Source organism: Euphorbia lathyris, chromosome 4 (genome assembly GCF_963576675.1).
Source record: "Euphorbia lathyris chromosome 4, ddEupLath1.1, whole genome shotgun sequence".
NCBI lineage: Eukaryota > Viridiplantae > Streptophyta > Magnoliopsida > Malpighiales > Euphorbiaceae > Euphorbia > Euphorbia lathyris.
Genome location: NC_088913.1, coordinates 69,886,033 through 69,909,769, shown reverse-complemented (window position 1 = coordinate 69,909,769; position 23,737 = coordinate 69,886,033). Strand labels below are relative to the sequence as shown.

At 36.6% G+C, this 23,737-nt stretch overlaps 2 protein-coding genes and 1 non-coding gene across 3 annotated transcripts; 2 read left to right on the top strand and 1 right to left on the bottom strand.

The window, feature by feature from the left end:
- Positions 1-12,842: 12,842 nt before the first annotated feature.
- On the bottom strand, positions 12,843-12,915 carry TRNAK-CUU (transfer RNA lysine (anticodon CUU)). The gene has a single exon. It is a non-coding gene; the product is annotated as a tRNA-Lys (tRNA).
- A 77-nt stretch (positions 12,916-12,992) lies between these two features.
- On the top strand, positions 12,993-18,262 carry LOC136226687 (uncharacterized). Its single transcript, XM_066015312.1, has 10 exons — positions 12,993-13,166; positions 13,298-13,346; positions 14,312-14,418; positions 14,929-14,974; positions 15,746-15,880; positions 16,007-16,096; positions 16,197-16,328; positions 16,435-16,518; positions 16,664-16,728; positions 17,666-18,262. The coding sequence occupies exons 1-10, from the start codon at positions 13,054-13,056 to the stop codon at positions 17,850-17,852; spliced, it is 1,008 nt and encodes a 335-aa protein (XP_065871384.1). The 5' UTR covers positions 12,993-13,053; the 3' UTR covers positions 17,853-18,262.
- Positions 18,263-20,179: 1,917 nt separating this feature from the next.
- LOC136227552 (ENTH domain-containing protein C794.11c-like) lies at positions 20,180-22,279 on the top strand. The gene is made up of 4 exons (XM_066016252.1): positions 20,180-20,354; positions 20,435-20,560; positions 21,554-21,715; positions 21,800-22,279. The coding sequence occupies exons 1-4, from the start codon at positions 20,248-20,250 to the stop codon at positions 22,131-22,133; spliced, it is 729 nt and encodes a 242-aa protein (XP_065872324.1). The 5' UTR covers positions 20,180-20,247; the 3' UTR covers positions 22,134-22,279.
- The last annotated feature ends 1,458 nt before the right edge of the window (positions 22,280-23,737 follow it).

Here is a 23,737-nt window from a genome sequence, read left to right as displayed (position 1 = left end):
TCCATCAGACAGTACAGTTCGTTTTGACGTATCAATGTTCAGTGACTAAGATATCGACCAAATGGATTGTTCTTTCGAATAACTCGTCTTTTGTCATTTCGCGAGATGCATTAGTTCAGGTTTTGATTCCCTTTTGAGCGTATCTCGGATTTAGACATGGTACGAGTTATTCTTTTGGTTCAATCGTTCGTTATTGACAATGGCTCGTTCCCTTTTATTCGCGTGGGTTCGTGTCTCGATTTTTGGATTACAACGGGATCTTTTTGGATCTATCGAGAGACGTAACCACGTGTTTATTTAGTGATTAAATCACTTTTTATTTTAAGGAATGGACTCATCGCGTAACGTGTTTGTTTTTAGCGTCAAGAATCTGCTTGCTCATTTTAGCTACGTGAAAAGACGGTGAGTTTTATTCAAGCGTACGATAATCTTTCGGCTATTAACAACTTTTTATTTCTTCTAATTTACGGGATATATCATCCTAACGTGGTTATAGAAAATCAACGTTTCGTTTAATCGCATGCTTATTCGAAGCAGGGATATTACCGTTCTTTTTCATTTAGGCACGAGTTAAGCAAACATGCAGATCGGGCCATACTTCTTGTAGTTTTGGTAACGGTCGAAATGATCGAGCCATTAGTCAAACCCACAGTCTCGTCCATATGGCGCAATTATGCAGTTTAGCTTAATTCGGCTTTATGATTTTAAATAGTGTACATACCGGCTCGAGGCACGTATTTAACGACATTGGTTCATTTTCTTTAACTACCCTCGGGATGGATATATATCGTAGATATAGAATGATTTTGGTCGTTTGTTTATTTTTGCTTTTCTTTTATTTTCTTAGTCACTTTTTGCGGATACGTCCATTTCCCTTTAGAACAACGCAAGGCATAACGTAAGAGCTTGTCTTTTATTCGGAAGGGACGGGCCATGTTTGCAAAACTCTTTACGTTACAACGGGGTCGTTCAAAATAGAAATGTTCTTTGTTTTCGTTTCGTCATAATTTCGCTTTATCCCAACGTATTTAAAGAATGTGAATAACGGCTATCGTTAATATAATCTTTTGAATCGAGATATAACTATCCTTAACATCAAAATGATTTGTACTAATACGTGCTTACGTCATAATGTATTTCCTGAACATGTGCCTTCTTCGGGACACGGAAAGGGACCAGGCGGGTCGCACAAGTTCATTCATATGAGATGACTAAGTCGTCTTTAGTTCGAATTGTTTCGATGTTTTGGGGTAGTTTGTATATCGGTTTAAGAGTATATATTAACGTATCGTTTCATTTTCTTTACATATTTTAGGATTAGACACGTATCATGGCAATTTGAAAACACGAACTGATTCATTTATCACATCAAAAATAGTAACGGGTAATCCTATGGCAACTTCTAAGGCTACTATATGCTGACACGGCTGATCGCGGGACCTCATAGGACCGCACAAATTCGCCCCTAACGAATGGATGGGGACCCTTTGGCGCCTTACTGCAAAGGGAAACTTACACTAGCCTCTTTCGAGCGACGAATGGACTCTCGCTAGAGGTTTCGCGAAAATTACCCAAAAGGTTTGCAATAATGCTTATGAATGCATACGAAAAGAAATAATACGATCCGTCCCCGTTAAGGGCTTAATACACGCCTTCCGGAATCAAATTTCTCGCTTCCCCAGCAGAGTCGCCACTTGTTAGACAAGGTGCCGAACGGCCTCGCCCGGGCGGACCGGGGGGTGGACACCTCATGGCAACGTAAGCGGTGATTGGCAGCAAAAGCAACCAATCGTGGAATCAAGCTGCTCGGCAGGACCGGAGCTCGGATTATGGAAGAGTCGCCACCCATGAATGGGAAAATGAACACCGATCCCTTGCGAGAGACCGGTGAGGGTTCGGGAAACTTAGGTACGAGCCAAGAAGGCTAGCTCCTTTCCAGAGAAAGGCTACTAGGCACCCCGACATCGCCCGGTTATGAACCACCGGCCTCCTACTCAGCGTGTTAGGCGATAACAGACTAATCACATATTTCTTTAAGTTTAAAATTCATTTGAAACCTTTTCTTTCTCGCTTTGAAAACCGTTTTGAGCATGTTATTGAAAGCCATTTTAGTAAAGAATCACCCATTTTGCATAAATTTACAGTATACAGGAGAGAGAGGGGGAGAAGAGAGAATTGATTTATTCACAGTGTGATTTTATGCTTTAGACTATATACTAACTCTAAGCTAATCTCACTCCCCGAAAAACGAGTTTTATTTACATGGTTCGTACCTTAATCACCGTTGGAACGATTTAGGTACGTTTCAAAACCCCGTTAATTTACATGACATCGACTCGAATCGCCGTTGGAACGACTCGAGCGTTTGAAAACGTTTGAACAAGAAGTTTTAACCAAAAACGTGATTAAGCATACAAGTCCATTCATTTTGTACAAAACTGTTTAGTTAGGAAAACGATTCAAAACTTCATTATTTACAATGAAAAGAAACGATTTTAATTACAAGGTTCGCTTAATCCGTCGTTGGAACGAATTAAGGTTTAAAAACATGATGTTTAGGAAGTGGTTTGAAATGATAGAAAAAGCCTTTTATTGACTCTTTAGGAATATCTAGAAAAACTTTTAGTTTAAATAAACAAATTAAACTCTCTTTTTGTGGTTTGTTTTCCCTTTTTTCACTCAATTAACCTCTAATCACAACAATTAAGAAATTTAGTCTAAATCAACCCAAATATATTTATAGAATATATACATATAGAAAACCTAAAAGGAGAATAAATATACATATTTATACATATATACAAGAATGGTAAAAATAGTAATAATATATGTAGGTTAAATATATGGTAGGAAAAAAATAATAGTACATATATATAAGTGAAAATAGAGATAATACTAATTAAAATACACTTTGATTTTGATTTAAGAAACAATGTAAAAATAGAGAATAAAATCCATAAATAAGAAAGTTAAATTCATCCCAAAATAGTTTTACATAATAAATATATAGAAAATAACCCTCACCCTAAATAATGGCTAATATAACTCAAATAAACCCAAAAACTATATGTACAAATATGTTACTTTACAAAACTAAATTGATGTAAATTAAGTTTAAAATATAAAGTAGATAGATAAATAATATGTAATTAATAGTTATATAACCCAAAATAATTTTCATAAATACATTACATAATTATACACATATATATACAAGGACCAAAAGTCTAAAAGTTGAGAAAGAGGGATCAAAACAGCATTTTTGACATTTCAGTAGCTTTACCGACGGAAAATCCGTCGGTAAACAGCCTTTAGTGACAGAAAACGGAAAATTACAGAATTAGTCCAACAGTTTCCACATTTATTCAAAAGCTTTAGATTAGATATATTCTATCGTTTTGGGTCCACGAACTACCAAAATTGGATCATAGTCTATAACGGAGATTCCTAAAACGATGTTTTATTTCAAAACGTTATTTAGAAACATTTTCAAAAAACTTATAATTACAACGTTTTTTAATCCCGAACTACCTTTGAATCGGATCACGGTTCGTATTGGGATATTAAAACGAGGTTTTTATTTCAAAACTAAAACGAACGTTTATTTAATACGGGACGAGAATTAAATAAATACGGGAGAATAAATAAACGTGATAAATAAATAAATAAAAATAAAGACTAAAAATAAAAATAAATAAATAAAATAATTAAAATAAATAACACGAGTCTAGTCCTCGGATAATACCTCAAGTTCGGTATTGACAGTTGAAGTCGGTTGATTCCACGAATCGTGATTTTTCGGTGTTTTTTGTGTTTTCAGTAAAATTTTAACTTTTAGGAAATTCGGAATTTTTAGGAAAAAAAATGTTTTTTTCCAAAAAATAACTTTCTCTCTCTAAAAAATGTTTTAGAGTGAGAAGCTCTCCCAAAAATCCTCCTCCCCTTCAATGCATGGGGATCCGTGCCTTTTATAGGCACGGATCCCAAAAAAATTTGGGCGTAGCCCGGCGGGTGTCGGGCTACGCCCAAAATCAGTTGGGCGAACGCCCAACATATGTTGGGCACACGCCCAACTGATGTTGGGCGCGCGCGCAACTTACGTTGGGCGTTCGCCCAACGACCGTTGGGCGTCCGCCCAACGATGTTGGGCGTTCGCCCCACGTCGTTGGGCGCTTGCCCAACGGCTGTCAGGCATGCGCGCCCAGCGGCCGTCGGGCGTGCGCCCCGCGCTGTCGGGCGCGTGTCCAACTGTCGTCGGACGCGCGCCAACTGCCGCTAGGCGCTCGCAGCACGTCGCTGAGCACTCGCGAGCCGTCCACTCGACGACCGCAACTCTTACTGACCTCTTGTTTTTTTATTATATTTTTTGCTTTAAAACTCCCGGAACCAACCGCTTCAACCGTCTTGTTACAGGTTTTCGTCACAGGTCCTCCGACTCGGTGTCTACAACAGCAAATTGTACCGAGGTATGATCGGTTCTCTACTCTACTTAACTGCTAGTAGATCGGACATTCAGTTCTCAGTATGTTATTGTGCTAGATATCAATCTAACCCTAAGGAATCTCATTACATAGCTGTAAAAAGAATCCTTACATATTTGCAAGGCTCAGTGAATGCAGGTTTATGGTATCCCAATACTCATGATTTCACACTCATTGGATGCACTGACGCTGACTACGGACGAGACAAGCTTGAACGAAAAAGCACCTCAGAAGGATGCCACTTCCTTGGAAGCTGTCTTGTGTCCTGGTTCAGTAAGAAGCAGGCGTCAGTAGCCCTGTCAACCACTGAAGCTGAGTACATTGCTGCTGGAAGCTGTGTTGCTCAAGTCTTTTGGATTAAGCAACAACTAGAAGATTATGGTGTTCAGACTAAAACAATTGAAGTCAAATATGACAACAAAAGTGCCATTGACTTATCAAAGAACCCAATCCAGCACAGCAGGATGAAGCACGTCAGCATAAGACATCACTTCATCAGAGATCATGTACTCAAGGGAGAGATCAAGCTGACCTATGTCCCAATGGATGAGTAGCTTGCTGATATCTTCACAAAGCCACTGGCTCGTGAGCAATTCAACATACTTAAAGAAGCCATTGGTATGTTTAATCCTCTTCAATAAATTCCAAGTATAATATGTGATATATGCATGCTGAGTGAATTACCATGCTAAATGATTTGTGCTAAATCAATAACTATTACATGCTGAGTAGATATACACGCTGAGTGGTTATCTTAAGCTGGGCTACTAAGCATACGAATTATTCCTTTGCGTAACACTGACTACTCAGAAGCTACCTATCCTGAGTTAGTAAAGGAATTCTACGCTAACCTAAGAGCCGCTGATGATAACCGGGACTACATGGTCACCAAAGTTTGAGGGAAGGATGTCTTCATCAACCTTGCTTACCTTGCCTTACTGCTCAAGCTGAAAAACGAAGGAGCTCAACTCAGAATATCAGGTCACCAAGATAAAACTAACTACACCGTTGAGTTCTGTAAGCCAGCCGGTCACATAGGAGAGATATCCAACACTTCCATGGGTCAGAATCAAAAGATGGCCCATTATATCCTGACAAACTTTCTCTTCCTCAAGATCAACGCTACTTCCTCAGCGTCGAACTTCGAGCAATGCTTCATTTGGCATATACTGACCTACCAGCCGCTCAACTGCCAATCTTTATAATCGGTGGGTTTCAAAGAAGTACTGGAACCCTTAGGTTAGGCTCCATTATTACCAGAATCCTCAAGGATCACCGGGTGAGCTTGGTTGAGGAAATCCACACCTGGGGTACAGAAATTACTGCAGCTGCATTGTTTGGTCTGGTCTATGATCAACCAATTGTGCCCAAGAAAGGAAAAGGGGCTGTTGTTCAGGAAACAGAGGGGATGCTGACCAGAAAGGGAAAGAAAGTGAGGAAAGATCAAGCTGACAAGTAGGACAGAAAGAGGAAAGCTGTTCAGACCTCTTCAAAAGATAATGTTTCTCCACCGAAGAAGGTTCGGTTTGTATCCAGAGGAACAAAGCCTCAAGTGGCACAAGGACAGGCTGAGCCTAAGTCAGCAGAAAACCTCAAAAGGCAAGCTGAGCCTGAGGAAGAAGAAGAAACCACTTAGGAAGAAGAAGAAAATCTCTTCTGGGTTAAGTCACATTGATGTACCCCCACTTGGAGTAGTTATCTCTGAAGACTCTCATTTTGCGAGAAGTCAGGGCATTGTTCTTGAGAAAAATACCACTGACCAAGATCAAGAAGAATTGGGTGGTCAGTTTAGTGCTGAGGAGACAGCAAATGTTGAACAACATGAGCCATCAGATGTTGACCAACATGAAACAACCTACACTGAGCAGGTTGAAGAAGAAGCTGAGCCAACAGTAAAAGATCACACTGATCAAGGGGCAACTTCACCTACTGACTCAATTGAGTCCATTCCTGCTGACCCCTCTCCTCAAAAGACTAAGAGATTAAGGAGACTTAAGAAAAAGGCACATAAATCCCCTGTTATTGACCTTATGGGTGACTCACCTCTGCGGGATCCGATCACTGACCTTTCAGATATGCAGTTTAAGTTCTTCTCAAATCCCACTGAGTCTCCACCAGAGCAACAGGAAAAGCAAGCCTCTGTTTCTCAGCCTAAGGAACATGTCGACTCAACTGCTCCTCTAAGCCAAGGTGATATCGAGCAAGTACTCGAAGTTCCTGCTCCTCAACATACTGAGCTAGCTAAGGAAATACCTGCTCAGGTCAGTGCTGAAACACTTCAACCTCCTCAAACTAGTCAGCTTCAGCCTGACTCTGAGCAAGTAGATAATTCTGCCGATTATCCTCTTCCACAAACACAAGTGCAGAATATCAACCAATCACCTCTTGCTGGCAATATCAACTCAAGACCAGCCGCTGATCATGCTGGCACTTCTAATATTGAGCAGAACCAAACACCTCCACCATCCGGTTCTACTCGTACTCCAGCAACTGAGCCAAATAATGATGGATCCTACTCTTATCTGAATGCCTCTGAGTCTGGTCGAAGAATCATTGACTCAGCTCAAGCTCTACTCCAGGACATCCATCAAACCAACGCCGACGCCGCTGGGTCAGTTCCTGTTGAGCTAACTCAACTTTCGTCTGTCACTCAGCTTCTCATAGAAATCAAAGGTCTTAAGGATCTTCTGAGTGTCATGACTTCACTTCAGTCTCAACAGCCCAGACATGAATCAATAACAAAGCTGGCCGAACTCCAGCTGACAATGGTTAATCACATGAACTCTCTTCAGGGTCAACTTCATAATCTGTCAGCTGTGAACACAATGTATGCAACTTCTGCTGAAGTTCATCAACTCTTCAACCAGCTTCACACTGAGCAAGCCAGAACCAACGAGCAACTCTCTTCCTCCTCCTAATGCTCCATTGAGCAAATTAGTGAGGCTGTCCGTCCACTCAACTTGAGTAAAGAAGAGATGGAAACTGACCAACGCAAGACGAATGAAATTATGAGGTACTCTCAAGTCACTTTCAACCATGTACGCCACTCAAATGTTCAACGTCAGTATTATGACTCGGCTTTGCTAAAGATGTTTCATCAAGCCTATACCATGCTGACTGACAGTATAACCTGGGTTGGGAAGTCTCGAGAATACATCCTGAGTATGCTCAGTGCCTCGGCTATCAGGGTTCCACGTTCTGTCTTGGATGATGGTGTTCCTGTTTTTTATGGCATAAATGAAAGCACGCGCAGGCTTAAGGCATTCTCTGCAAGATTAACTCGTGCTACCATCATTCCTCCTTCTCCCGATGCTGACAAAACGTGGGAGAAAGAACAAGCTCAAAGAACTCAACAATCAGGAGAAGCATCAGGAAGTCAGCAGAAATCCAAGGGAAATGGAAAAGCTAAAGAGCATGATGTCCAAATTAACTACGAGAAAAAATAGCTTGACTAGGATTGCTAGATTTAGTTTTGTTAAAGTTGTAGTCTTTCCCTTATGTATTTTGTTGTGCTGACCCTTAATACAAAACTATGCATGCATCTACCTTTTTCAAAACTGACTAAATTTATGTGATGCTTACTTATGTTTTGTGCTGAATAGTTAACATATCTTTATTAAATCAACTATGTTAATTTTCTACATTGCTTTATGATTGTCTGCTGTGTTGATCTATAAGTTGATCTCCTTTATATGTCTTCTTAACTAAAACACATTGAACAAAGATATACTCAGCGCTCTCTGATATCTAAATCTTCCGCATAAACTGAGTTAAAAAGAACATGTTCCATGAGCTGACCTATTTCTGAAAACTGACCTTAGACTTACTTGATTAAACCTTGAAATGTTTAAAGTAAAACTAAGTCAGTAGCTCAACCCTTACGGGGGAGTATCTTGAGTAATATAAGGTCAACTATCATGGGGGAGCTCAACACTGAGTTCTTCACTGAATATTTTTGCCAACATCAAAATGGGGGAGTTTGTTGAAACACCTTTCCACACGATTTTGATTTGATAAAATTATTTAAGTAAATGATAAAAAATATTCTAACACATTAAATTTAAATGCTTTGATTTACTGACACTAATGTGTTTGTTCAATGTTGAGTTTATTGATTTATAAGACATTAAGATAAAAAGCCTAAAGGCCAATACGTGTAAGTCAAGCCCAAGTCAACAGATCAAGACCTCACGGCCCAAGAAGATAAAACGCAGTCGTATCAAGTGAAACGACGACTCAGCATGAAGAAGGATCGAGAAGCCTTCTAACAAAAGCTTCAAGAGGAAGCTGCCGAGTTAAGCGACAATGCAGTCAGGTCAGCGGCAGAACAGAACCAACTTATAGACAAAGTATTTCTACTTTGGGTAAAGTTCAGAAGGCGCAGGAAGCTATCTGGAAGACTTTGCCATAAATATCGAAACATTCTGTTTATCTGACGAAAAGCTGCTGAGCACTGCCGTAGACAGAAGATGCAAGAATCTCATTGGCCAACGACACTGAGCACGTCCTGAGTGACAACGACAGGAAGACGTTAGTCTCCAACGGTTATTTCGAAATTCGAAATTACCGGTGCTTGAAGTGTCACTATATAAAGGCCTCTCAATTGCTTCATTCGAAGTAGATCTTCAATTAGTCGAAACACTGACCAAATTCATACTTGAAGTTCTGTGAGAAAAGCAAAGCAAAATCTTACACCAATTTCCAATCATTGTGTAAAAGTCTAGAGTGATTTCATTCATCTAAAGTGTCTTAGCAATTGTTGTTTAGGACAAACACTTTATCATTTCTAGAAGAATGGAAAGGAGAAGCTGAGTACTCGGTTATAGTACTCAGCGGTAGTTATAGGAGTGAGTAGAGTTATAGAGGAAGGTACTCTTGTATACTCAGCTTCTATTGTAAAAGGTTTCGTGCTCTGCCTTTAAAGAGCTCAGTAGAGGATTCAAAAAGCTCGGAACGAGTTCCGGGGACTGGACGTAGGCGGAGAGGCCGAACCAGGATATGTCTGCTGAGTAACATATTTCTAACCTTAAACTCCTTTATATATATTGCTTGCTATAAAACTGACTAAGTAACGAACTCACACTGAGTTGAGTGCACTAAGAAGCTGAGTTCAGGAATAGACTTAAGTGCTATCTCCTGACTCAAGGAAAGAAACAAACTTAGTCACCAGTTGACTAAGCTTGTGTCTGAAAACTACTTAGCGCTGCTGTGTAAACCTTTTCTTAAAGAAAAGAAGTCAGCCTTAACGGACAAAATTTTAAATAGTTCCTATCCCCCCCTTGGAACTAACATTGTCACGTTATACGGGACCAACAAGGAGCTGCTCGAGGTGCGATTCGCGGGTTACAGCCTCCTCCGGCTCGCTTTAAACTAAATGTGGATGCCTCTATTATTTCGGGATCAAGTCTGTTGGGTTTAGGGACGGTGCTATGGGACTGCAACAAATAAGTTTTGTGGAGCTTTTTACAAACTTGTGCAGTGCGGTTTCTTGCCTCGTATAGAGGAAGCTATGAGTATTCGGGACGCTCTAAGTTGGCTCAACAGAAAGGGTATGTACGACTGTCTTGTTGAAACCGATGCTGAGGTGGTGGTTTTAGATCATAATCAACATACCTTCAGGTCTTATTACGATATTGTTCTTGATAATTGTAATAGGTTGATTCATTCTTTTAATGATGTTAGTATCATTTTTGCTAGTCGTTCTGTGAATAGTGTTGCCCATGAATTTGCAAGTGTATCCTATTCTATGTCAGGATTGATGGAATGACATACTAGTCCTTCAGATTTCATTGTTCAAGCATTGTATTCCGATTCTATTTAATGCATGGTTTTTTTAAAAAAAATAAAATAAATTATAACCGAATAAGATTGTATTAAAGGTTAGGTTATGGTTAAAAGAAATAAAATAATAGAAACTAATGAGCAATTATCACCTTTTCCTATAAAAGGACTATTATACATTGTTATTATTAGTTAAAAAATAAAATGAGATACACATTTATTAATTTAAAAGTTGAAATATTTCCCACCTAAATATCGGATAAGATATTAAAGTTTGTAAATTATTTCTTTCTAAATATACATTTTCGAAAATAATGCTTATCCTTTAAAAAAAATATATTTAGTAATTCTTTTAACGGGATGTTTGTTAGGAGGGATATAGGAAGTGGGATAGGCATAAAAAACACGAGATAAGTTATCCCGTGTTTGTTTGGAAGATAGAAGAGTGAGACGGATGAGGGATAAGTTTCTTTTTTTTTTGGTAGAAAAGGAAAGGAAAGCAAAGCAAAGCAAGCAACTACACCGGGATTAGCCTAGGAAAGCTAACCCCAATCCTATCCTCTAAAAGAAGAGGAGAAAGAGCGATAGGGGGAATGGTAAGGGTAGAAACACCTAACACCTTCTCATGGCCTGCCGCCGCCAAGTGATCTGCAACACGGTTCTGCTCCCGGAAAATGTGGATGAGCTCAAGGATATCAAATGAGGGACTAAGCCTCTTAATAGCTTTAATAAGGTTGCGGTAGAGGTGGCAAAATGACACACGACCCGATTACACGACACGAACACGACACGGATTTTTAGTGTTAGTGTTGAGCTTAACAGGTAATAGGTCATTTTTGGGTTGACACGAAACTGACACGCAAATTTTTGGGTTGGGTTAGTGTTGATATGTGAACCCGAAAACGACACGAAATGACACGAATATTGAAAATTATTGTTATATTCTCTCGTGTTTTTTTATGTCACTTTATTAATAAAGATAATAAAATTATAATTATTAATTGTAAATATTAATTTGAATTTCCTAAATTGTTATAAACACATTATATGACCCTATAACATGATATTATCGAACTTTTCGATAATTAGTGTTAACATACCAATCTAAAATGATATAAAATGTTTAAAAACGGTACCATATTTTCTTATATTTTTAAGAGTTATTATTAATATATATGCATAAAAAATTACATGTAACCCAAAAACACGACACGAAATCGACACTAACTCGAACAGGTTAACACGACTTTGACACGAAAGTTTTTGGGTTGGGTTTGGGTTTACTCTTTTTGACACGAACCCGAAATGACACGACACGAACACGACTCGAACACGATAATTGCCAGGTCTAGTTGCGGCTATGAAGACCCATGGCATGAGAAGGAAGCCTCTTAACACCCAGCCTAATCGCCAGCTGGATCCCAGAGAGAATGCCCCAGAGCTCCGCAGAGAAGGAAGAACCCAAACCCAAATTCTGGGTAAACCAAGAAAGCATGAGGGATAAGCTTCTTATCCCTCAAATCCTATACCCAGAAGGGGGTGGTATAAGGAGGTGGGATAAGCTCCTGCGATTTTAATAGGATGGAAAAGTCCATCTTATCCCTCAAATTAATGTTATGTAGTTTAAATAAGGTTAAAATAGTAAAATGTACTATTTTATCCTCATCCCTATCCCACATGTCAAACATTGAATAATAATTCTCGACTATCATATTTTTATCCTTATCCCAACCATTTATCCTTATCCCCATCTGAACCTTTATCCCTATCCCTATCCCAATAGAATACCAAACGTCCCGTAAGAGTTTATATTTCCGCTATTTATATGTAATATTTGTTGCTGTTACTCGTAATTGTTTATGGTTTGCTGTTGATTATAGTAGCTAGATCTTCCGAACTAGTTGTAAGCATTTTTTTTTTTTGTCAATTTTAGCCAAATAATTTTATTATATTGTTTAGAGTGAAAAAATAAAAAAACTACTAAAAGAAAACCAAATCAAATTAAATTTATCATTACATTTAATATTTGATTACAATAAAATTGATTAAAATATTTTAATGATTTTTTTTTAAGTCTATTAAAAATAGGATGAGTATATATGAGACCCTTAATGCTAAATATTGTAAGGACTTTTATTTATAATTCAATTTGGTTTTGTTATTAATTATGATAAATATAAACAAAGTAATGGTATATAGTATCTATCGGTGCCCGTTATAATTACTTTGTTTTTTACAAAGTACCGTTACTTGGTGCTCATATTCACCATTGGATTAATTTTATGCTCCATCGTCCAATGGTGAATATGAGCACTAAATAACAGTACTTTGTAAAAAACAAAGTAACCATAGCGGGCACCAATATCTACCTATAGCTTTATGATTATTATTATTATTATTTTTAAATAAATCTAATATGATATTGAAAGCTTGTTGCCAATTTAAAGGTTAAAAAAGAAGGCAAAGAAAATCAGAAAAATGAACAAATCAAAGTGAGAAAAAGTGCGCCTACCGTGGGTTCGAACCCTCGACCAAAGCAAAGAAAATCAGAAAAATGAATTAATCAAAGTGAAAAAAATGCGCCCACCGTGGGGCTCGAACCCACGACCACAAGGTTAAGAGCCTTGCGCTCTACCAACTGAGCTAGACGGGCTTACTTGTACAACTGACTTAATTTGTCTTTGTTAAATATAAAAAAGAGGTTTCGACTGTATAAAATCAAATAGGAGGTTTAACATATTGATGTAGAGGTGAAGCAACAGAAACAGAAGCAAGAGCAGAAACCAAGAATATGGAACTTTTCTGGAGGGTAGCTTCGTATTTGGTAGGCCTAGCTACGGTTGCGGCTTCTCTAGTATTCTCCCCGATCTTCTTTGAAGCCTACAGGAGAAGAAACAATAACAGGTATTCGTTCTTTTTCTCTTTACAAATTCACTACTTCCAATGTTTTTCCCCTCGAATTCGATCACCATTGTCGTCTTCTGTTCAATCGACGGGCTGTGTCATTTATGCTCATCAATTGCTCTTTTTGGTAGGCATGTTGATGCTCCTGCTACCTTCGAGGATCCCAATTCACTCAAACAAGTAATTAGATTTTATTTTCTCCATATATGAATTGACGTGAGTTTGTTTGACCTAACATTAGATATTGGTACTGGATTGCTTATTTATAATAAAGTCTAATACAAAATTTTGGCATTGGAATTGTTTAATAAATTCACGTAGTAAAAGCTTCTGGTTTGAAAATCTATATCATTATTTGGGGGAAATTGCACCTGTTCACTGATTTATTGAAGTGGAAATCTATGGTTTAGATTGGCTTTAATTAAAATATGCATACCACTGAATTGAATTGTAGCTTTCTCCAACTACCTTAAGCCTTGGTAGTTCTCTATCCTCAGTCAGTTTATACTACGTTTTACTGTCAAGTAGGTCCTTCATCCTGATTACGCAATTAGCTAAGTTCCCCATGTTGAGCAATGATTCTTTCAAGTGAAGATTTTACATGAAATTGGCTCTTGTTTGCAAATTTGACCCTGAACTTGTAGTCAAGTCCAATTTAACCTAAAACGATCATTTTGGCATAATATGACTATACTTTTGTCATTTACCCAATTTAGCAGAACTTTGACAATTGTAAAATCTTAAGTTGAGCGACAAGTTGGCTGAATCAGCCAAAAAAATTAGAAGTATGGGAGGTAATTTGACTAACAAGATTAATTTGGGCTATGTTGGACTTACTGCCTAACAGTTTCAACTGTTGCACTATAATAGTAGCCTGCTACTATATTTTATTTAATGGATAGTTGTCATACAACTTGGATTGCATTATAGTTTTCGGTTTTGAGGAGGTGCTAAAGTAATTTCCTCCGTATGTATTGAGGAAGTTAATAGCTTTTTTGGTGTCAACAAGTGATAAATTAATTTCCTCCATACGTATGTTGATGTCAATTACTGATATGAAGTACTACTGTTAATTTGTATTGTAGAAAACTGATTTTTGAAGGAGTTTTAGTATACCTGATTATTATCTTTCTACCTTTTACAAGGTTCCATGCCCTCATGTGAGTGAGCCGGCACAAAAGTATATGTCTTTGATAATTCCTGCATTTAATGAGGAAAATAGGCTTCCAGGAGCTCTTGATGAAACCATGAAGTAAGTTTCAGCATGTTATTTAGTATGTTGTTTTTTTTTTCTTTTCTCCCCATTATGGTATGTCAAGTAGAAGATATTGGAGTGTTATAGCAACTTACATTGCATTGCCTAATAATAAAAAGAAGAGAAAGAAAGAAGAAAGAATAATGAAAAGCTGTGAATATTTTGATTTTACTCACCGATTATCATATCATGTATTTATATCATGTTCAAGAAATAAAATGATATGAAGCTACACAATCCTCAGATAGAATCAAATTTGACAAGGTACCTAATTTATAGCATCAAGCTTTAAACGCGCATGCTCAAATTTTTGTTACTAGATCTTTCATATGCTGTTCTAACTTTGAAGCTTGTCTACTTATTATTTATGATACATAAAGAAGATGGGGGCATATGGTGGGTGAGGCATCTGGGAATAGTTGCCTCTACAGTTTTTAATTTGTTAGGTGTCTGATGAAAAAAAAAAAGAATTACGATAGTGATGATGCTTATGTCTTCACTTTGTAGTTATCTTCAACGACGTGCAGCAAAGGATAAATCATTTACTTATGAGGTATAATTTTATTATTCTAATTTCGTAGATGACTTGCTTTAACTTCTATGCCCAGTGATAAATGGTTGCAATAAAATTTCAAGCAAAAAAAAGTCCTTATGTGTGTTGATTGATATAGTTTTTTCTGGTCTGTTGTTTCAACTGTTATGAAGGGGAGAGAGAGGAGAGGGAGGTGTGTAAAACCTTGAAATGATGAGAGCAAATTTGTGTGCTTCATCAGAAAGTCTAATTGGTTTCAATCTGGCTATTTCAATAGGCAACTTTTAGTGCCCTCTAACATGATATTGGATTATAGTTGACAATAAAACCTTGTTTTGGTGATTGATTACTTTCTGACTTGCTTTTAATTTTTTGCCCCCTTGAAGGTTGGAATCTGTTTGCTCTTGTTCTTATTTTGCTTTAACATAGAATGGGGAATCCTCATGTATTTGGTCTTGCTTCCTGCTTTATCTTTTTAAGTTGTGCCTCCTTGGATAATTCTTTTGTGGTTGAGTTTTATTTGGAAATCCTTGAAAACATAGCTCATATTTGTAACACATCTTGACATGTCTGAAGTAATTATCAGCCAAAGATTGATCTAGGATTACTGTGATATTATAATTTGGAAGCAGATGATGTGTGCTTATGTAGATATGAATATCTAAGCCTGAAAGTTAAATGATTCTCATTTTTCTGGTGCATTGTATACTGTTGTTTACAATTAAGGATGTACTTTTGCATGCCATTTTGGAAACCTTTGTATTGTAAGTGGATGAGTTTTTTTTTTATCAGGTGGTAATTGTTGATGATGGAAGTTCTGATGGGACTAAGAGAGTAGCATTTAATTATGTGAAAAAATATACAGTGGACAACGTAAGGATTATCCTTCTTGGAAAAAATCATGGAAAGGGAGAAGCTATTCGAAAAGTGAGTCTAATCCGAACTGTTTAATCGATGTACATACTTACAATGAAAAGACTTCCTCCCCCTTAATTCTCATGCATGATGAGTCCCATTGAAGCGCTTTACCTTTGTGAAAGCATTGTAAAACAGGGCATGCTTCATTCTCGTGGAGAATTACTTCTAATGCTGGATGCTGATGGTGCAACAAAGGTTAATGACCTTGAGAAGCTTGAAAATAAGGTTTGGTCTTATTGAGCACAGATGTAATAATAGTTCAGAGAAAACTTTAAGTCCAAACATTAACACATTTACTTTTGACTGTATGAGCTTTTCCTGTCAGATTCATGCAGTTGCCAAGGAGAAGTATAACTTAGGAAATTCATCAGCTTCAGATTCAAATTTTAGAATATCTGATATCCCAATTGCTGCATTTGGTTCTCGTGCTCATCTTGAGGAGAAGGCTTTGGCATCAGTTCGGTCTTGCTGCTGTTTTATTCATTCATTAATATGTATTTCCACTTTTTACCTGTCAATTTTATTTACTTCTCATGGTTGGTCCATTGCCCTTTGTGTGTCAGAGAAAGTGGCATCGCAATGTACTAATGAAGGGCTTTCATTTCGTGGTTCTCTTAACTTGTGGTCCTGGAATTCGTGATACACAAGTAAGTTTCTACTTTTAATTTTTTGATACCTGCACTGAGCATATGCTTGATTGTGCTTGCAACTTTTGTTTAATCTATATACTGAATTGATGTGAATAAGTTCTCATTTGTTCTTCATCACCCCATCCTCTCTCCCACCTTACAGTGTGGCTTTAAGATGTTTACAAGGGCTGCAGCAAGAAAGCTTTTCACAAACATCCGACTCAAAAGGTAAATCTAAAAATTCTTAATAATATTGATATCAGATATCTTTCCTCATTCAATTGGACCTAATGATTAAAATAAAAAAATTCAAATTTTGTCGATCTTTTTTAATTTTAGCCCAACTTATAACATTTGTAGCAATTTTGGCCAATTATTGAGTTATAACCAAAATGTATGTGTACACATCATCAGTATTTTATGTCTCTGGCTAGCAATATTAATAAGAAACGAACCCAAATGGATATGATAATGTGTATTCGTATTGATAGAATAAGCAATACAATAGAAATGGAGAACAGTAAACGATAAATGAATCTGAGGAACAACCTACAGACCCCCTCTCTGATCCAAAGATGCAGAGCCTCTGCTCAAAGGCAGCCAAACACAAATTAACCAAAATATTCCATACCTAAAACATAACAACTAATCCCTACTTATACTCAACCTATTACCCAAACTACCCTCCAGCTCATCTCCCAAATAACCAACATCTGCCAAACAGCTCATTCCCTACGGCTCACCCCTTCCAGAACATTCCTACTAATGGCTAGACCGTTCTCTATCAAATATCAAATCAAGTATGCATACAGAAATGGGTTTTGGCATGTGGATATGAACTGTAAATGTGCCACTAATCCAAGAGGCAACGCTGGCAAACTTATGAGTAATTCTTGGCCTTACCACGGTTCATGAACTGACGATTGTGGATCTAAAAAACATGAAACATGAAACATGGAACTTTAATTTAAGTTCATTTCTATAATCATATATGCTTAGCTAGTTATTTTATTTATTCATATAATGTATGCTTTTTTATGCATTTATAAATTATAATATTATCTTAATTTTGAATGGAGTCCAGAACTTAAAAAAAGATTTTCTAATAATTCAAATTTCAATATCATAAAATGAAATTGTTTCTACTTCTTTTTCCCCGCCGCAGATGGTGCTTCGATGTGGAGATTGTTTTTCTATGCAAATGGTTAGGCATCCCTATGATCGAAATCTCAGTGAACTGGTGTGAAATTCCTGGATCAAAGGTGAATCTATTAAGCATTCCGAACATGCTTTGGGAGCTTCTGCTCATGTCTGTGGGATATAGGACCAGAATCTGGCAACTCCAGAAATAAAAAGCGATGATGATGAAAGTTATTTATGAGAAGTCTGGATACTTTTCTGAACACATCCAACTCTGGATGAAGGAATCTACTAATGACTTCAATCTTTAGGTATACGGACCTTTTAAGGAGCTAACTTGTGATTTTTTAAGATCAAAATGCAAGCCTTGAAATTGAGTTTAGAGTGCAATTTCATTGCTCGTGGTGATTTTCTACAATTCACCTTTCATTGACTTGGAAAAGTTTGGCCTCTTCCAAGAATTATGTAATATGAGCAAGAAAGATTAGAGGCCATTTTAAGATTAGCCACTTTTAGAAATCATTGTTATTATGACAATAAGGCTTTGTTGTTGTGTTATGGAAGTTTGGTGTTTGATTATTTTGTTATAATATAAAGAAAATATCAGTTTTACAGACTTGCAGTTAATGTTTTTGGTAGGCTATTAGGCCAGATAAGATTACATTTGTGCTCTGGATTTGCATCATTTCAAGTTGGCTTCAACCATTTAATGCAAAACTCATATGGATCATATCCATGTGCCTCCATATCCATTTAATCTTGTGTTAGATAAAAGGGATTTTTTTTTATAGAAATAGATGAGTTTCTAAAATGACGAGCTTATTTCCTCTCGTTTCCCTACCTTAGTCTCCTTTTGGGGGTTGTTAATTTCTGACATGATCGGTTTGATATGGTTATCATTTTTGTATCATGATAATCATGTTAAATATACAGATCACATAATACGATTATGATATGATAATCTATTTTGATATTCTTAGTTAACCACCTGCTATCAACACGATGGAGGAAAGAGAACACAACCTGGAGAGAAGATCAATGAATTGAGATTTATTTAGAGGATGAAATTATAAACCTATATTAAATTGAAAAGTATATGAAAATAAAATTATGTTTTTGGTTTGAGTTTTTGGAATATTAATTGGAACCTCAAATGAACAGTTTTTTTTTTATAACTTTTATAGCCTTTTCCTTGTATAGCCTTTTCCTTGTACTTCGTTGTCTATGATATATAGATATAGATCTACTTATTTGTCACCCTTAATCCAACACACACCACCCAAGAAGATATAGATCAATTAAGGTGAACCTAAAATCCTAAAATTTATTTATTTATTTTCGTTAGGATCACAGATTACCTACTCCTAACTGAATTGCCAATTACCTAATTCGCATCCCATTATGCACATCAAACTGAATTTTTAAGTAATATATGTCATCAAATATTTGGTCCAAAACTGCAATCAAGTCCACTTTAACATTCTTTGATTACCAAAACGTCCATGCTTTTTCCACTTGTATAATGCTAAAATTCCCAACTCAAAGTTTAATAGTTTTTCTTCTAATTTATCCCCTATCTTATCTGGGGATGTAAATGAGCCGAGCCGTTCAGTAAAAACTCGATCATATTTGGCTTGATTTATAAATGAGCCGATCTTGAGTACAATGAAACTCGGCTCGTAAGCTCGTGAGGAGACTCAATTATAGGTTCATAAACAAGCTCATAAGCAAGTTCAATTATAATATTCATGAACACGCTTGTGAGCAAGCTTGGTTCAATTTTTTTTTTAATAATAACATTTCTATAAAGAGAAAAATATAAAACAACGTAATCATATGTAAATTTTAGAAGGTGTTTGTTTACGGCTTTTTCTCCTTCTGTTTGTCTTTTCACTTTAAAAATGAGAGTTTTAAGTGTTTAATTAGCCACGTCTTGTTTGCCTTTTATATATAAAAAGTAATTTTTTTTTTTACCAAAGACGAGAATCTCTGCTTTTTACAAGAGCAGTTTTTTCCACCTGCAAACATCAAACAGCAGGTAAACCAAACAAGTCTATAGTTTTATAGGTTTCAAAACCACATAGTTTTGTGTTAAAGAAATTTCAAATCAATATAATTAACGAACATAATTAATGAGTTGTTTGCGTGCAAAATTAATGAATTGAATTAACGAGTTGTTCGCGAGCAAAACTTGTGAACAAACTCGTAAGCAGCTCATGAACAGAATATTGAATTTGAACCCGTCAATTTTCGGCTGAGCCAAGCCTAAGCCTAAGCAGAACAAAACTCGGCTCGGCTCGATTACAGTCCTACTTTCAAATTAATCCAGATTGGAGGTTGATAGATTTTTTCAAAAAAGTAAAGTTGTTGGCTGTATTTTAATCTCGAGAATTCCAACTCTGATTGAATTGTTAAACTAATAAATAAAGAATCTTAACCACTTAGACCACGAAATTAGTAATATTCAGTATATTATATTATATTGGAGACATTACATAAGCAAATGAAGCCCTTTATATAGAGCAGTTGGTATAATGGAGTAGCTGTCCAAATATAAGAAAGAATTGCATGTTAGAAAGGAAGTATTAGAGAGAAGTTAAGAGGAAAATGGATAAGCCATTGTTGAATGAATTAAAGAGGCAAGCTTCTTTCTTTTTCAAGGACAAGATCAAGACTGCTCGGTTGGCTCTTACAGATGTTACACCAGCTCAACTGTAAGTAATAAGTTGTTCATTATTTTATGGTTGAATTTGAATATATACTTAGCTAATTCTGTTTTGGGTGTTAATTAAAGATTGACAGAAGAAGCTACAAATGGTGATTTATGGGCAGCAGATACACCTAATTCTATGGCTCTCATTTCTAGAGCTGCTTTTGAAGTTGATGATTATTGCAGGATTGTCGACATTCTACACAAAAGGTTCCTACCCTTTTTCTTTTTGGATATTCATAACCCAAATTGCAAAGGGAGATAAAGTGACAACTATATTAGTAACATGTATTTTCAGTATATGTAGATGTATTTTAATTAATGTCACGAGGCCTAAGAAATGAGATGCGGGTCAAGGTGAACAATATCTTCATAGTATTTATGGTCAAGTTGTTACCATTGACTTTCACCTGATTCGTCCCTTGAAGTCAACATGTCGTACATGGAACATAGTTTTGGTACTAATTAACAAGTTTGACCGAATACCATTTAAATATTGTTCGTTTTGTCCTAATTTTATTCCTTAGGTCTCACAATTTTAATATGCGGTTATATATATTGGAAACACATTTTACTAGAATATAGCTTAGTCGAATCCTCTCTATTTCTGATGTCACTATCCTTTAATGTCAATTCTTGCTCAAGCCTTCCATCCAACGCCACCTTTTAGGACCGAATCGATATATTGAGATTTAAACCTAGAATGTATGCTATTTCGTAAGGAAAGAATCTAGGAAACACATATACTTATAGGAGGTTAAATAGTGTCAAAAACTCTAACAGTTGGGACACACAACTGACACTCCAAAATAAGTGTTCATTTTTTAAAAATATTTAGACACTTTGGGAACACGTTTTCTAAATGAATTAAGTAGAATATAAAGATTGTTTTGATAATTTACAAAATCAGAGGGGTTTATATAAAAATTATATATAACCCTTATAATACTAAAAGAAAATCAAACTCGAACGAAACGAAGTATTAAAAGTTTCTTTTGTATAAATTAGTGACTTATTAATTATGAATGTTATTTATAGTTTACAATGACTTATATTGTAGCATGTACTTACCATACCGGATCTGTATGAGTACCCGTGTCGTAGCTTCATAGGAAAGATGATGGGGTGAATTACATGAATATAGCTTAGCAGTTCAGCAAGAAAATATTTTACAAGTTTAGTGTTTGTTGGTATTTGATTCAGGTTTACAAAATTTGAAAGAAAAACATGGAGAGTTTCATACAAATCACTAATTCTATTAGAACACCTCCTGACCCATGGACCATTAAGAGTTGCTGATGAGTTTCTCACTGATAAAGAAGTCATTCAACAGATACAAGCCTTTCAATTCGTGGACGAGACAGGGTAATTTGTAGTCTACTTTATTACATTACATTAACTTGTTATTCCTACGTTATACATGTAACTAATTCAGATATATATACACAGATTCAACTGGGGGTTGAGTGTTAAAAACCTGTGTGCAAGAATACTAAAACTGCTTGAAAGCGAGCTGTTTCTTAGAGAAGAGAGAGCGAAAGCTCGAAAATTGACACGAGGAATTGAAGGATTTGGTAGCTTCTCAGATCATGGAAACTTTCAAGAATCTAATAAGTTTTGGAAGTGTTCAAGCTCTAATGATAATGATAATGATGAAGAGGAATATACAGCACAAATGTATGAATTGTTGAGCTCAGCACCTGAAGAGGAATATATAGCACTTGAAGATCATCCCTTCTGCTTCACTGATAATCATACTAAATCTGCCCTCCTTTCTTTCTAATTACTTCAAGAGCCGCAGTTTAATTAATTTTATGATTGATTGATAGTTTAAAATACTGTGTTATTGTAATTTTTGTTTTCTTAGATGACAATGTCTAGATTCTTATTATACCTGGAAATAAAATATATAATGAGAGAAACCTTTTTAACTTAGGAGATAATCTCCATGAGACCTTCCAACTATTCTCATTGGATACTATCCAAAACCTTATAACCAGATTTTGAAGTGTAAATGCCATCACGAGTGAAATGCCATATATGATGAGCAACTCGACTATAAATGCGGACAATCATTTTAAAACAACCTTCATTTTGTAATAATATAGAGTCAATCTTACCACGGTCCCATAACAAGAGATCTAACACCTTAATATCTTCATACCCAGTGACACAAGGTGACTGAACTATGAAGTTAGGCTCACTAGCCAACATCCTTCAAACCATCTCCAATTCGCCAATGCAAACCTCTAAAAAGGATAGGCTTATAACACCACAAACTCCTCCAAGAATAACTAGGATTAGTGCCCAAGTCAGAAGATAAGAAAGTATCTATAAGATACTATGTAACTTTAAACATCCGACTAACTAAACTATGTGGTTTAGTGATAAATTTTCAACCCTAAAAGAGAAACATTATAATCATGGAGATCCCCAAAACCCTAACCTCTTTGATCCTCCCTAAGACAGAGTATTTTGTGCCCCCCACCAGAAAGAGATCGTCATCTTCTGGAGTTCATGACAAGTAGATCTCAGTACTCATAGAGAAAATTGGAAGAGCCTGAGCAACAAACTTCAACAACACTTCCTTCCAAGCAGAGGAACCCCAACTTCAGCTTCCTCGGCAACAAACTTAAAAAACACTTCCTTGAAAAATCTAGGTATCTTTGAGCAAGAAATCGAGACTGCTAATTTTTAGTATTTACTCTTGTGGTGGGACCCCTCCCCGGACCCTCGCTCAGTGGGGACGCGTAGTGCGACCGGGCCGCCCTTTTTTTTTACTCTTGTGGTGGGACCCCTCCCTGGACCCTCACTCAGCGGGGACGCGTAGTGCACCGGGCCGCCCTTACTAGTAGTCTAGATGTAGTACCAAGCCAGACCAACAACTAAGGAGCTTCAAACGCAAACATTATCTCAAGATATACCATCATTATAGTAAGAAAGACACTGCATTTAAAGCAAAACCTAAATAGTTCATACTTCAAGGTAATAAATTTTATTAAATAGATGGTTTTCATATTGTGAACACATAGAATTCTAGTTTGTGATGAAGGATTTCGGAGTAGAGGAATTTATCCTATTCAACAATAGGTGCTTATGATATGAGATCGTGCAAACAGTCATTGTTGATATAAATGCAAAGTCATTAGCAGAGTTGGTTTCAAATACTAAAGACATTAGTCTGGGTCCTGAGAGTTCCAAAGGTACATAATGCTTTTCCCTGCGGGGTGGAGACGAGAAAAAACTTCCCATTTAGAATTCGGAGATGGGAAATCTCCAATAGGGATGGGGAATGTAATGTAATCCCCGCCACGTTTACATCCCTATCTAGAAGCAATGCGAGCCGTTGGATTAGTTGTGATTAAATATAGGTGTGAGGCAGAACTT

Coding starts and splice junctions, on each gene's coding strand:
- LOC136226687 (XM_066015312.1), top strand. CDS start 13,054: ATGGAACTTTTCTGGAGGGTAGCTTCGTATTTGGTAGGCCTAGCTACG. Junction 14,419..14,928: donor GCTCTTGATGAAACCATGAA/GTAAGTTTCAGC, acceptor TTCACTTTGTAG/TTATCTTCAACGACGTGCAG. Junction 16,329..16,434: donor AGGAGAAGGCTTTGGCATCA/GTTCGGTCTTGC, acceptor TTTGTGTGTCAG/AGAAAGTGGCATCGCAATGT.
- LOC136227552 (XM_066016252.1), top strand. CDS start 20,248: ATGGATAAGCCATTGTTGAATGAATTAAAGAGGCAAGCTTCTTTCTTT. Junction 20,355..20,434: donor GATGTTACACCAGCTCAACT/GTAAGTAATAAG, acceptor TGTTAATTAAAG/ATTGACAGAAGAAGCTACAA. Junction 20,561..21,553: donor GTCGACATTCTACACAAAAG/GTTCCTACCCTT, acceptor TATTTGATTCAG/GTTTACAAAATTTGAAAGAA.